At 44.5% G+C, this 13,993-nt stretch overlaps 1 protein-coding gene across 1 annotated transcript in view; it reads left to right on the forward strand.

The window, feature by feature from the left end:
* The window catches only part of CD96 (CD96 molecule), a 133,699-nt gene that overhangs the window by 37,238 nt on the left and 82,468 nt on the right, over nucleotides 1-13,993 (forward strand). The window contains exons 4-5 of the mRNA XM_045286196.1: nucleotides 5,434-5,641; nucleotides 9,893-9,948. Coding sequence (XP_045142131.1) covers nucleotides 5,434-5,641; nucleotides 9,893-9,948 — 264 coding nt within the window. The remainder of the gene's footprint in view (nucleotides 1-5,433; nucleotides 5,642-9,892; nucleotides 9,949-13,993) is intronic.

The following is a 13,993-nucleotide window of genomic DNA, read 5'->3' on the forward strand; positions in this document are numbered from 1 at the left end:
CCTAGGGCTCAGAACATTGTTGTTATTGTTGGGGGCCAGCAAGGCATTCAGACCAACAGCCGCCTCAGAGGTCTGCACAGGCTGGGACCTTCGCAGGAGCAGATTACCCTGTGCGGTGGCTGGTCAGTTCAAACAGCTGAACTTTCCATTAGCAGTCAACCACGTAACCATGGTACCATAAGGCGCTTGCTTAGGACCTACCCTTAGGAGTGGGGCGGGGTTGGGGTGGTTATTACATTTGGTATTTTTCTGCCAAGCAAGTCTTAAACAGGTCAGATCTTTAACCATGACACATTTCCATCGCTGACTCACAGCAGACTAACTCTCTTTCCCCCTGGATCCCCATTGCGCTGATTCTGACTCGTAACAATACTCTCAGAGTAGAACTGCTCTCTAGGGTGCCCAAGGCTGTACATCCTTTGAACCACCCTGGCCAGTCCCACCCTGCCACACAATAAAATGAAAAGCAGTTTTCTCAGCAATGTCCAACCTCAGCCAAAGACTTCCCTTGTCCCTGCAACTGTGACTGACGGAAATGCTCCAAATGGCTAGTCATCTATTAAATGACTCAGAAGCATCTGAAACTCCATAATTATCATGAGGTAGTTAGTTTATTGTGCCAACCTGTGGGGTTAATTGAAGGGTAGAGGAATAAATGGCTCAGTGAACCTCGTCTTTCAAGTTCTTGGGTCTCTTGCTTTCTGATGATTGGACCAGAGTGCAGCTGCCCTAGCCAGTTCCCTGCCTCAGCTGGCAGGGCTCACTTCCTGCAAAACATCCCTCAGGAGAAGCCACATGGACCTACCCCGATGCAGCCCTGGGTGCTGGAGCAGCTGTGTGGAAACCCCTGCCAGTCTGAGATGCTTACAAGTTCACTGACTCGGCTTTCCTCCTGCAGTTGGCATCATTGCATATGTTTTGTGAGATGGAGGAGGACTTTGTGGATTGGTGTCGGACATATGGGTTAATGTTGGACGTGTGGGCTTGGGCAGCACTGGGTTGGGATGTTTTCTTGATTGCACTTAACCTTTATAGAAAACTCTCTCTTATACATATGAGTTTCTGTGGATTTGTTTCTCTAAAGTACCCAGACTAACACACATCACAATGCACTCTCTAGCCAGAAGGCCAGAGGCTTAGAAACGTTTCCTGTGCTGAAGAAGTTGGACCTGCGGGGGAGCCTGTTCCCTTAATGATTAGCTTCCAAGTTCCCCAGACACAGAAAAGCCAACCGCTTCCTTCTGCTGTCACCACCAGAGGGCTTCTTTGGGAAAGCACTGGTTCCTTACTTAGAAGACCACAGCACAGACTGCTAAACCCTCCCTTATGCGGTTATCAATGTAGGTACATTATTTCAGCAGTAAGATTGTTTTGGAGTTTGGATTCTTTGAATGTGGCACTTACACTGTACCACTCATTTGTCAGTCTGTTTTGCTGTGGAGACTTTCATATTACTGTGATGCTGGAAACGGTCCCTAGTATTTGAATGACCTATAGGGTCACTTAGAGTGGACAGATTTCAGTGGTGCTTGGTGCTTCCAGACTAAGACAGACTAGGAAAGAGGACCTCTGGGAAAAAACAACCAGGAATTTAAAACCATATAAGTAGTAGTAGCACACTGGTGGATGTAGTGCAAGATGAGCCCCTCGGGTTGGGAGACGTAAAATTCGGCTGGGGAAGAGCTGGCTCCTTAAAATAGATGTGACCTTAATGCCATGTATAGAGTAGGACATTCGGGATCTCTGTGTGTCGATGTGGCGCAGCACAAGATGGAAGGATACAGTTGCAAACCTCCATTAGTAATTGGAACGTGGAATGTATATAAGTACGAAGTACAATGTAGGAAAATCAGAAGTTATCCAAAGTGAAGTGAAACACATAAAGATGGATTCCCTGGGCATGAGCTGAAATGAGCCCGTGTTGATCCAGGTCGCTGATCTTTAAACTTTCATTTTATTTCTTACTGTCCTACACGCTCTTCTGCATTCCTGTTTCTTCCATTCCTTCAACTTCCCTGTCCCATAATTCGTTTGCTTTTAGAATCTTACCAGTGATTCTCAGCCCTGCCTTCCCGAGGCCTTTAAAGCATTAAATGCCCAATGCCTAAACCTGTACTAGAGCTTAAATTTCTAAGCACCAAGTTTTCAAAAGGCTATAGTGCACAGTAGAAGCCCTAAACCCATTTACAAGTCTCCACATATATTCAGCCTCTATCAGATTCCTTCTGACCACTCACTGGCAGAGTGAATAGCTTTGCCCTCAGATAAAATGCATTAGAGCGTGAATTACTGTAGCTCCCCAAGCCAGTCCAAAGAAAAGAGGCATAGAACCCTTGGGGACTTGCCTGCGTGTGGCCTTAATATAAATTTGGAGTGCCAGGGCCCCATGGTCACCAATCGCATCCTAACTGCCTTGGTCAGAGGCAGGGACCTGAACCAATATTGTAAGCTCTTCTGTCCAGCATCATGTAGGTGTCCCAATCATGGTCCCCGTTTCCACTTCTGCAGTCCCCACTGTACCTGATGTATTGATCTGCCACCAATGAGGCTTTTGAGATCATCTCCCTTGCCCTCTAGTGCCCTGTTAAATCTCTGTATCTCTGCAGAACCTTGTCCTCTCTCATCTGGATGGTGTGCCTTTGTCTTGTTTTTCTGTTTTTCTCCCTGCTTAGGACTTAATCAATGTTCATCTTAAATTATAGTTGAGATTTGGGGTCTCTTTTTACTCCAAAACAAATCTCACTCCAGGTCAACTGAGTTAGACTCAGGAGCCTGGGCTTTGTGGTGACAAAATGACGAAGCATTGTGGTGACAATGCTTTCAACACATCTGAGATTGAGAATGTGGAATTACACGAAAGAGGTTGCAGGATTTGACACTTTCTCCGCCCTTGGGCCCCTCTCCAGCCCCCCTCTTTGCCTGTCATCCAGGGTCACTATGAGTTTGTGTCGCCTCAATGACAGTGTTTGTCTTTGTGTGAGAGGGAGGGGTGGAGAGCAGGGGGGCGGGTCAGTGGGGTTGGCAACTGGCATGGGCCAACACTGACACCGCACGGGCCTCTTTGAGTAAGGCAAAACGAATCAGGGCTCCACTTCATATAGCACACCTGCTGGAGCAGTGGTTAAAACACTTGGCTATTAACAAAAAAACCAGAGGTTCAAACCCAACAAATGCTTCTAGGGAGAATGAGGTGGCAGTTTTCTTCCAGAATGGTTTACAGCCTTGCAAGCCGATAGAATTGCTCTACTCCGTCTGGAAGGTCACGATGAGTCAGCATTGACTCGGTGGCAGTGGGTGTGTTCTTGGGGGTTCCTTCCGAGCTCCAAGAACAGATGCAGAGCAGAGGAACAAAGCACTGCTAATAAGTTCCAAGCTTCCAAACCAGATGAACTTTTACAGCCTCCTCTTTGTAAAGCATCTTCTTTGAAGGCCACCCAAACACACAGAGAAGGGCCAGGCTGGAGAACAGGTAATAAGGAGGTAAGGAGGGCCATCCAAACCCAAACCAAACATGTTACCTTTCCCAACTCACAGTGATCCTGTATGTACCCGGCAGAAGTGAGCACTCCATCGGGTTTTCAGGAAAAGGTCCTGCTGAATAGGTTCCAACCACTAACCTCCCCATGTATAGTCCAGGGCAGCACAGTTTGTGTCATCCAGAAGAGGTGACACGTAAGGAGGCTCTCACTCGCAGAAGCCAATTCGGCACTTAGAAGATTCTGTCTCCTTAAATTGCTGCCCTATTGGTCTCTTTATCTCAGCCCAGTCCTGGCTCTGAGAGCTAAAATGTCACCATTGCTAAAGGAATGCTCAAAAGAGAGAATTGCTATCATCATCCAATTTAGGTGGATTTTTTAAATTAAATAATCATTTTATTAGGGGCTCATACAACTCATCACAATCTGTGCATACATCATTTGTGTCCTGCACATTAGTACATATGTTGACTTCATCATTCTCATAACACCCGCTTTCCACCCGAGCCCTTGGTGTTGGCTCATTTCCCCCCTCCCTCCCCGCTCCCCCTCCCCCTGAACCCTTGAGAATTTATAAATTATTATTATTTTATCATATCTTACCCCATCCAACTTACCCCATATCTCACCCACTTCTCCGCTGTCCATCCCCCAGGGAGGAGGTCATATGTAGACCTTGTCCTCTGTTCCCCCTTTCTTCCTCACCTTCCCTCCACCCTCCCGCCATTGCCACTCTCTCCACTGGTCCTGGGGGGTTCAACTGTCCTGGGTTCACTGTATTTCCAATTCCTATCTGTGCCAGTGCACCTCCTCTGGTCCAGCCAGATATGTAAGGTAGAATTGGGATCATGGTAGTGCGGGGGAGGAAGCATTCAAGAACTAAAGGAAAATTGCATATTTCATCGTTACTACACTGCACTTTGATTTGCTCCTCTCCTTCCCGCAGCCCTTCTGCAAGGGGATGTCCAGTTTCCCCCGGATGGGCCCTGGGTCTCCACTCTGCAGTCCCCCTCATTCACAATGTTCTGATTTTTGTGTGTGTGTGGTCTTTGATGCCTGGTACCTGACCCCTTCGCCACCTTGTCATCTTACAGGCTGGTGTTCTTCTTCCATGTGGACTTTGTTGTTTCTCAGTTAGATGGCCCCTGGTTTATCTTCCATCCTGTGGGACCCCAGATTCTGTGTCATTTGACAGCTTGGCACCATCAGCTTTAGATGAAGATTTAATAAGCAAAACTAATAGTTCCCTTGTCAAGCTTAGTGTCACATTTGCAGAATTTCCTAACGAAAAACATGGCCTGCTAGAAGCACGCATAAGCTACCTCAGATACCCAGTTTATAGAGGGTTACAGAAAACCAAACTCCAGACCCACTGCCACTGAGTCACTCTGACTCATAGCCACCCCCTGCGGTTGCTGAGACTATGGGAGTAGAAAGCCCCATCTTTCTCCTGCAGAAGGGCCTGTGGTTTCTACATGCCAACCGTGTGATCGCAGCCCCAGGCGTAACCACTCCACCCCCAGGGCTAGAGGGAGACGGTGTAATGGAAGAGCAAACCATTTCTACTCGTGTTAGGAGAGGATGACGGAAGTTTTTAGTTGAAAATCAAATGTTCTTCTCTTTTTTCTCAGCGAACCTTCCCTCAAATTCACTTCATCGAGTCAATTCAGACTCACAGCGACCCGACAGCACAGGGTAGAATTGCCCCTGCGCGTTTCCCAGAGTGTGACTCTTTACAGGAGTAGAAAGCCACACCTTTTCCTGCAGAGAAGATGGTTTTGAACTGCTGACCTTGAGGTTAGCAGCCCCACGCTTAACCCGCTATGCCACCAGGGCTCTGAATCTCCAGTCATCATCTATATTTTACAAAAGAAGGAGAAGTATGAATGCCGTGGAACACAAGCCCAGAGCCGGCACACAGTGTCATGCTTAATACATGCTATTTTTTTCTCTCCAGGAGACGAATGGGACTCAGGAACTACTTATCAACCAAGACCACGTCATCAGCAATTCCACATTATTTAAAGACAGAATCCAGCTAGGTCCAGACCACGGACTCCACCTTTCTCCAGTCCAAATTGACGATGATGACCGGAAGTTCTCCTGCCTCGCTGCAGTCGGGCCTGGCACAAGCTTCAGGAGCACTACCACGGTGAAAGTGTTTGGTAAAGTCCAAGTGCTCCACCCTCCCTGCCCTCACCTGCCCTGCTTTCCCCTTGAGAGGAGGTGTTCTGGTGCATAGCGAGGGAGCACACTCCAGCGAGGGGGTAGACGAGGGTAGCAAGTTCAACGCTCATGGCTCCATCCATAGAACAGATGCACACCGAAAGCCAGGCTGTTGCTGGGCGTGGTCAACAGGCTGTTGCTCACTCCTGGTGACTCCAGACGTCACAGCCTAGAACTGTTCGTCAGGTTTTTGTGGTTTCGTTGTGTTTCCCATTTTCTTTTTTCACCTGCAAGCTTTAGAGAAGCAAGTGCCGCTGGGTGGGTTCGACCCACCGACCTTTAGGTCAGCCCTGAAGGACTCCGATAAAACCATCGATTGGGCAATTGCCTGGTGACAGTTACCTTACTTAGGCTCTAACAGTTCTTCAGGAGGACTGGAACTCTGGTTCCCTGTGGTGGCCCAAGTCCAGTGGAGTGGTCTTGGTCGTCATGGGACAGGGGATGACTTGTGTTTGTGGTCAAAGCAGCAGAGAATGGGGACAGAGTGAGAGGGGATGGAAGTCCCTCTGCTGAAGTCCACTAGTCATTTCCTCCACCCCCACCTCCTCACACATTTCCATCCTCCTACCCACCCCCAATCCCTCATACACACTCTCCTCACACACCCCACTTGGGGCCAGCTGAGGTGAGAAATGGTCCAGCCCCTTTGTCTAGGGGAAAGGAACATCCAGCCCTGCTCTTGCCCGGCCCTCTTAGGAGAGTGAGGCTGGCCTGTCGCAGCCGCTGTGGTTTCAGTCAAAATACAGAGAATCTGCAGGATGCAAATGTGTGTGTGGGGGGGGCGGGGGTGAGTAAACAATCGATTTTGCTTGGTGGTGCAAGAAGAAAATCTTAATGAACGGAAGCCCCTGGCTTTGGATCTCTTCACAGCTTTATGATGAAGAACAGTGCTATTTGTAAATATATACATTTAATATATAGTATAAACCAAGAGCTCAAATAGAAAGAAAATGCTTTGAAAATGATGATGGCAACCTATGTACAAATGTGCTTGACACGATGGATGGACGGATGGATGGATGGATGGATGGATGGATGGATGGATGGATGGTGATACGAGCTGTAAGAGCCCCAATAAAAATTATTTTAAAATAAAAAATTAATATGTATATATAAACTTAAAGGAGAACAAAGAGCAGCAATGCAGATATGCACTTAATAGTTTTTGAAAAGACATCAACAAAGAGAAAATAACTTCACAAAGCCCAAGGGCATGAGGGCTAGATGTCCTCGGAGTGATGGAACCAGAAGCTACCTTGTTTTTACTTAGAATCATATTTTATTATTCTTAGAGTCACACAATGTAGTATTGTTCAAGGAAATAGGAATCCCATTGTTTGTCAGAATGGGAGACTACAGCAAACATGGACTTCCTTGAAGTCTTGCTTGTTCATAGCGACTGAGTGCTTTGGGTCCATCTAGATTGGCAATCCCCATTCAAAGCCAGACCACAGCCATTACAATCTCTGTGGAGTGACCTTCTACTCTGAAACACATGGGATCACTGTGGGTTGGAATTAACCAGTTAACAGGTTTACCAGATACTCGTGCTGCATGCCCGACACTTGGTTAGGTGCTCTGGAGTTGGCCCCCAAATGGAGTTGGTGGCTCCATGCACCATGTGATCCAGAAGGTTTCAATCAGTTGACTGCCAGTCTTCTTTTGAATCTGCTGTAGTCTGGGAACTCTGCTGAAAGCTATCCAGCATCACAGAGCCATGCAAGTCTCATGGACAGATGGGTGGTGGCTACTTTTGAAGTTCATTCACTGGGAACCAAACACAGGTCTCCTGCATATAAGGCAAGAATTATACCACTGAACCGTGATTGTCCTCATTGCATACACCCTAAACCCTACATATTTCTTCTTCCCCAACATTACCTCACTGCCCACCTCTGTATTCTTCTACAAAGCAGGGAGTCAGCTTCTTCTCCATCTCCTTTCTCATCTTCATTGGTGGGTCTCTTTGACTTCAATGGCAGTGTCAACTGCCCTTCACCAGACTGGTCCTTCTCACACCTGAACCCTCAACCTGATTGTCCTGTGCCTCAGGGAGAAGCTGCCTCTCCCTATTACCCCTGGAACTTTTAATAATGACCCTTTCTTTTGTATCCCTCATATTCTCAATGTTTTGCCTGTTAATAAGAGGACAAAAGAACCTTTAATCCCAATCGTGCTTTGTGGTTGCCTTGGCTTGATGTTCTCTGAAAGCATCGAGACAAAGATTTGAGTTCAAATAATGTATTTGAGAGTTATCCTGGGGAACAGCAGAAGAGGGGGAAGAAGAAAAATAGGAAAGGGAAGAAAGATTTTTTAAAATGTACATTATCAAGATAGTTACCCTTAGTTTATACTTCTTGCTTTATGCTCTTCATATAGACTTATACTGAGTATAAGTATATACTCAGTATATACTTAAACTTAATATAGACTCTTAGTTTATACCCCTGTCCCACTGGGGGATTCTGGGAGACAGTACAGAGTATATATCAGAGCTATCCTAATTAAAAAGGCAAGGAAGCTGGAGTGTTTATCCAACTACCCACTTGGTATTGCCATTAGTTTTCTTGGGCTTTCTTTTCTAATTGAGGGTTTAAGGTGCTTCTGTGACCTGTTCTCTGCGGAAAACCTTTGGGCAGAGAATCACAGGCAGAAAGAGAAGGAAGCCTTTGGTAGCTAGAGGCAAATGTAGGGAGGCTGTAACCATCGCTGACAACGTTGTTGGCTTTTACCAAACAACTTTATTAGGACCTCATCCAGATAACATACCATTCCCTAGTTCAATCACATTGGGCACTATGGTACAATTGCTACCACAATCAGTTTTAAAACCCATTTTCTTCCTTCTTGAACTCCTTGCTATCAGCTCCCCTTTATTCTCCCTCGCCCACTGTACCCCTCAGGAGCTCCTATTCTGATTGTTTCTACAGGTTCATTCATCCTGGGTTTCATATCTCAAAAACCAGAAAAACACATAACAAAGAAGGCTACCCACAATACCAAAATACATCATAGATAAACCCCAATAAGAAGAAAAACACAGACAATATTGAAAGCCAGATCTAGCCCCAAATCAGAAGGGAGAGGTTTTAGTTTTGTTTTGTTTTTTCATGGAATACTTTGTCCTCTGTACTCTAGAATTTACTAAACATCATTTTCATTAACCTGGCTTCCTGAATGTGTCCTCTATGCTGGGCACTGTTAGATGCTGGAGATGGAAATGAATAAAATAGTCTGGCACTTACAATCTGTCAAAAGGACAACAAACGCATTGAAATGTTCCCTGGTATATTTTAGGATCGAGCAATCAAACAGGTATCAAGTGTTTATCCTGGGTTTCTTCTTTATTTTACCAAATGCCTACAAAGTATATTTTATTTCCAGGCCTTTGGATATATAAGACATTTCTTTCTTCCAACCCTACCAACTTCCCCTTATCTCCTCCCCTCTACCCATTTTTACTGGTCTCATTGGGTTTTTTGAGGGCTCAGCACTGATCATCGTTTGAGTATCTGTAGATGTTGCATCTTCTGGCAATCTCTTCTCATCCCCAGAGACTGGGCTTGGAGATTCTCGTGCAAGATTTCCGTAAATATTGCATACATCCAATCATAGTCTCTATACCATGGTATTTTATCATTTGTGTATAGGTATTCTCCTAGAAATGTAACTTTCTTGAGAACAGTGAATACGTTTCGTGCACCTGTGCTTCTAGGTGCCCAGCACATGTTGTCATTAGGTGCCGTCGAGTAGGTTCCGACTCTCAGTGGCCCTGTGGACAGTAGAACAGAACACTGCTCGGTTCTGAGCCATCCTCACCACTGTGCTGATGTTTCAGTCCCGTCCCAGCCACTGTGTCAGTCCACCGCATCTAAAGCTTTCCTCTTTGGGGACACTTACAACTCAGCTCATGGCCATCAACTGGATCCTGCCTCAGACCTACCCTATAAGACAGGGTAGAACTGCCCCTGTGAATTTCCAAGATTGAAACTCCACAGGCGTAGGTAGAAACCAGGGAGTGGCTGAAGGTTTCAAACTGTGGCCTTTACAGTTAACAGTCCAATGTATAACCAGGGTTCCTAGTGGATGGTTTATAACTATTTGATGAGTGATGAATGTCCCATAGAACAAACTAGTGTTCAGGTTGGGTGATGTGCAGTGCCACTAATGGTGTTTTATTTGCCTTTAAGCTAAGCCAGAAATCCCGACAATGGTGGGAAATTACTCCGTGGATGGCTTGGAAGAGGTGAGTCATGTGAAAACCTTTGTCAATCAACAGTATCATATGCCAAGGTGTTCTGGGTTGCCTAGGTGCCAGGAATGTTTGTTTTCTCATAGAACCTTACTCTTTGTTCCTTTGCCAGTGAGTCCCACGGATTCTGGAGACCAAATGGGAATCTTTGTTTTAGGACGAGGAACTCTTCAATACGTGAACTGAACTGTGATCCTTAGTCCAAAATTGTGTCGATTTTTTTAATTTCTCCTTAAGAAAGATTGAGGTTGGATGCATGGGAAAAGTAGGGCAGAAAGCAGTGTGAATCCTGACATCAGAATACATTTTTTGGTTTTTGTGACTCAGCAAATTCTTTAATGTATTCTCATCCATTCCCTGTATCAGCTTTCCCCTTGTTTTTATTTTGCAGTGACAAGAGGAAATGTCCCCTCCTTTCAGAACCCTGGCTCCTTATTTAGCAGATAAGAGTAAGGCCTAGGGAAAAGGAACAAACATAAGATCCCCTGATTTCGGGTAATATTAACCCTACACATAAGGACCCCTTGTGGTACACTACCTAAGTGCTGTACCTAGTGTGGTGCCTAGTTGCTCCCCATTTTGAACAGTATAATAGTAGTGTTTGTGCATTATTTTTTGTTAGAATCCCATTAAAAAATGTATACTTTTTTTAGTATACTCAATGGCATATATTAAGTACCCCAAAAAACATTAATTGTTTTCATGTTGTTACTACTATTATCATGTTTTTGATCAACCTTATGATTTCACCCTAACTTTTCAAAATCTTATGTAAAACAAATATCCTCAGCATTTCATTTTTCAAAAAATTTCTATAATATGGCATGAAAAATAATTATCTCCACATTCAACCCCCAAAATATGCAATAAATGATGACCACTGGTTATCCCATAGAATATTAATCATTTAATTTGTCACCTGTCATCACTCAGATTCTGTGGGATGATTGCGGACAGACATGCATTTAAATGCTTGTATCTTTTGTTAATGTGTGTTAGTCTATAATAATTGCTACTGCAGTTGAGTACATGGAAAAATTTTAATATGGATATTAAATAATTACATAAAAATACATCTATTCTGCCACAGTTCATTACTGAACTGTATTTAATACGTTAAGGATAATTTAATGATAGTTATCCCTGGTCGCATTGTGGATTACGTATTGAACTGCTCAGTAGAAGCTGAGCAGGTTGAAGCTCCCAGTTTCTCTGCAGGAGAAAGACTTCACCCCAATATAGATTTAGTCTCAGAAACCCGCAGGGACAGTTCTACCCCATCCTGTAGAATGGCTATAAGTCAGAATTGCCTTTGGTATTTTTGTTTATTAAAAGATTGCCTGCAGGCTCACGATACCAAAGTTTATGAGTATAATCCAGATATACAGAATTTTGAGATTGAATCTAGGGATACAAGTAGTAAAATAAAAAATTTCAAAGACCATTGTTTTACATGGCATCCAATTTTAGTCTTCTGTACCCATGCTGACCTGGTGCTCACTAGAAAGTCAGAGAACCTCCCCATCTAAAGGATCCATGAATAATTTCACCTCAAACCCACATCATCAGCTACAGGACACAACTCATCCATGGGTCTTTTACGAATGTGCCAAACATTAATAGTTCCTCATTTTCATATTAGAATTCCTGCTGTACTTTTTAATAACTCATTAGCTCATTTGTTAAAAAAAAGAAAAACAAACGTGAAAATATACGGAGCAAATTAGTTTCCAGCCAACCATTTATGCATATTTTTCCCCTCACTACATCAACCCTCTTCTCACTTCTTTCCTGGGTCTTCCATTTCCGCTGCCCAGCTTTCCTGCCTCTTCCTGTCTTCTGAACTTGTTTGGGGGCAAACACTCCTCTTTTGGTCGTGTGGGGTTCATTGTTCTGAGGGGCATGGTTCACTTTGAAGGCCTATCAGGTGAAGGGTGTCTAAGGGCCGTAGCCTAGGGATCCCGTTCACTCACTGCTATTGAGGCAAGTCTGACTCGCAGTGAAACTGCCCCAGTGAGTTCCTGAGCCTGTGGCTGTTACAAGACTAGAAAGCCTCCTCTTTCTCCCTAGGAGCAGCTGGCGATTTCAAACTGCTGACCTGGTGGTTAGCAGCCCAATTCATAATCACTATGCCACCCGGGCTCCTTACAGGGTTCCACTAGCCTATCAAACCAGAAAATGCGGTGCTTTTAAATTTTATGATGTATTTTTCTCCCAGGCTCTCCAGAATCTTATATTGTGATCTTGCTCAGAGTGGTCAGTAGCGATAGCTGGGTACCATCTAATTTTTCTGATCTCCAGGTAATAGCAAATTAACTCTTCAAAGCCCGCTACATGCTTTCATCGTGTGATGTGCTCGGTGAGCTTCAGGCATCAGTGGGATATGTGTCATGTTATGGATTTTTTTAATTAGGGCCTACAGATGTTAAACAGCTGAATGGGTCCCATCTAATAAAAGAATGAAGTGAGACAAAAGTTTAAGATGTCTGTATCCAGGCAGGTGGTATAGTGAGAGAATATTGTGGTTCCGGGTTAGATAGACCTAGCCACAAATTCTGATTTGAGGATACTAGCTATACATCCTATTGACCTAGGTAACCACCACAAGCTTCAGCATGCTCATTTTACAACCGAGATAATAATAAATGCTTCATGGAGTTATTAAGAACCTTGCATTGGGGTGAAGAAAGGGGGAATGGATCACAGAGAGCTACATATAACCTCCTCTCTGGGGGACGGGCAGCAGAAGGGTGGGTGAAGGGAGACGCCAGACAGTGTAATATAAGATACAATAATAATTTATAAATTATTAAGGGTGCATGGGGGAGAGGGGAGGAGGAAGGGAAGGGGAGGGGGGAAAAAAAGGAAAATGAGCTGATTCCGGGAACCCAAGAGGCAAGCGAATTTTGGGAATAATGAGGGCAACAAATGTATAGATGTGTTTTATACAATTGATCTATGTATTGTGATGAATTGTATGAGCCCCAATAAATTGATTTTTTAAAAAAAGAACCTTGCATTTAGGTATAGTAATGGAGTACATAGTACAAAATAGTTGTCTCAATACTCTTTCTCCCCAACCCACTCTCTTATCATTCATTCAGGCTCCCTTGCTCGCAGTCTCACCTCTGCATGTACACTTAGAAACTCACCATATGATGGACTCCAAGGGACAGGGAGGGGTGATGAAAGGACAACTGATGGGTTGTCAAATCTGAAAGCGCTAGTTTTGAGTTCTTCTCTGCCACTTACTAACCCTGGGACCTCAAGGACTCAGCTTCCTCCCCAGCAAAAGGGGGAGGATGAGTCCAACCTGACAAGGGTGATAATAAAAGCAATTGAGAGTTGGCATAAAGCGTCTACTATGTGGCACATTCTAATGATTATTTCCTACCTTTTCTTCATCTTAGTGAATTAATTCACTCAACATGCGTAACTTCCATGATTTTTATATACAGTACTACACATGCCCTGCACCAGTAACCCTCGGTGTCAGAACACATGCGGGGGTTGACCAGTTGCAAAGTGTGTCTTCAATTATTGCTGAAATTACAGTCTAGGTCTAACTTAGATGGTGCTGTTTTTTCTCGTACAAAATAGAAAAGACAGCAAATTAGTTTAACAGTGATGTTTCTTGGGCTTAGACGTGCCAGAGGCATCCTGGGAAGTCTCCTAGTTGGGGATGTCTCCTCTTGTGTGTCGATGATAGCAAGACATCCTTTGGCTTCATCATAGCTGGAAGCTTTGCTCCCACCGTTAGCTAGAGGCTGGATCTTTAGCCTAATCCTAAGGGCTACTCTGTGTAGCAGATGTTTGTATTTGAGCAAAACATGCTGGGCCCAAGGGCCTCTCGGTCCACAGGCCCACTCTGATGCTGCAGCAAAAGAAATGAGAGACCCAGTTTGTTCGACAATGCAGGCCTTCCGCAAGCCACAGGACTCTTTCTGTGTCTCTGGTTTATTCTTGAACCACCTTGTCTCCATGGGTCCTGTTCTGGTCTCACTCTACATTTTTTATGTTTGATAAAATTTAGGAAAAA

The sequence above is a fragment of the Echinops telfairi genome, unplaced genomic scaffold (genome assembly GCF_000313985.2).
Source record: "Echinops telfairi isolate 266 unplaced genomic scaffold, ASM31398v2 ScPeMD7_6;HRSCAF=24_0, whole genome shotgun sequence".
Classification (NCBI taxonomy): Eukaryota; Metazoa; Chordata; class Mammalia; order Afrosoricida; family Tenrecidae; genus Echinops; species Echinops telfairi.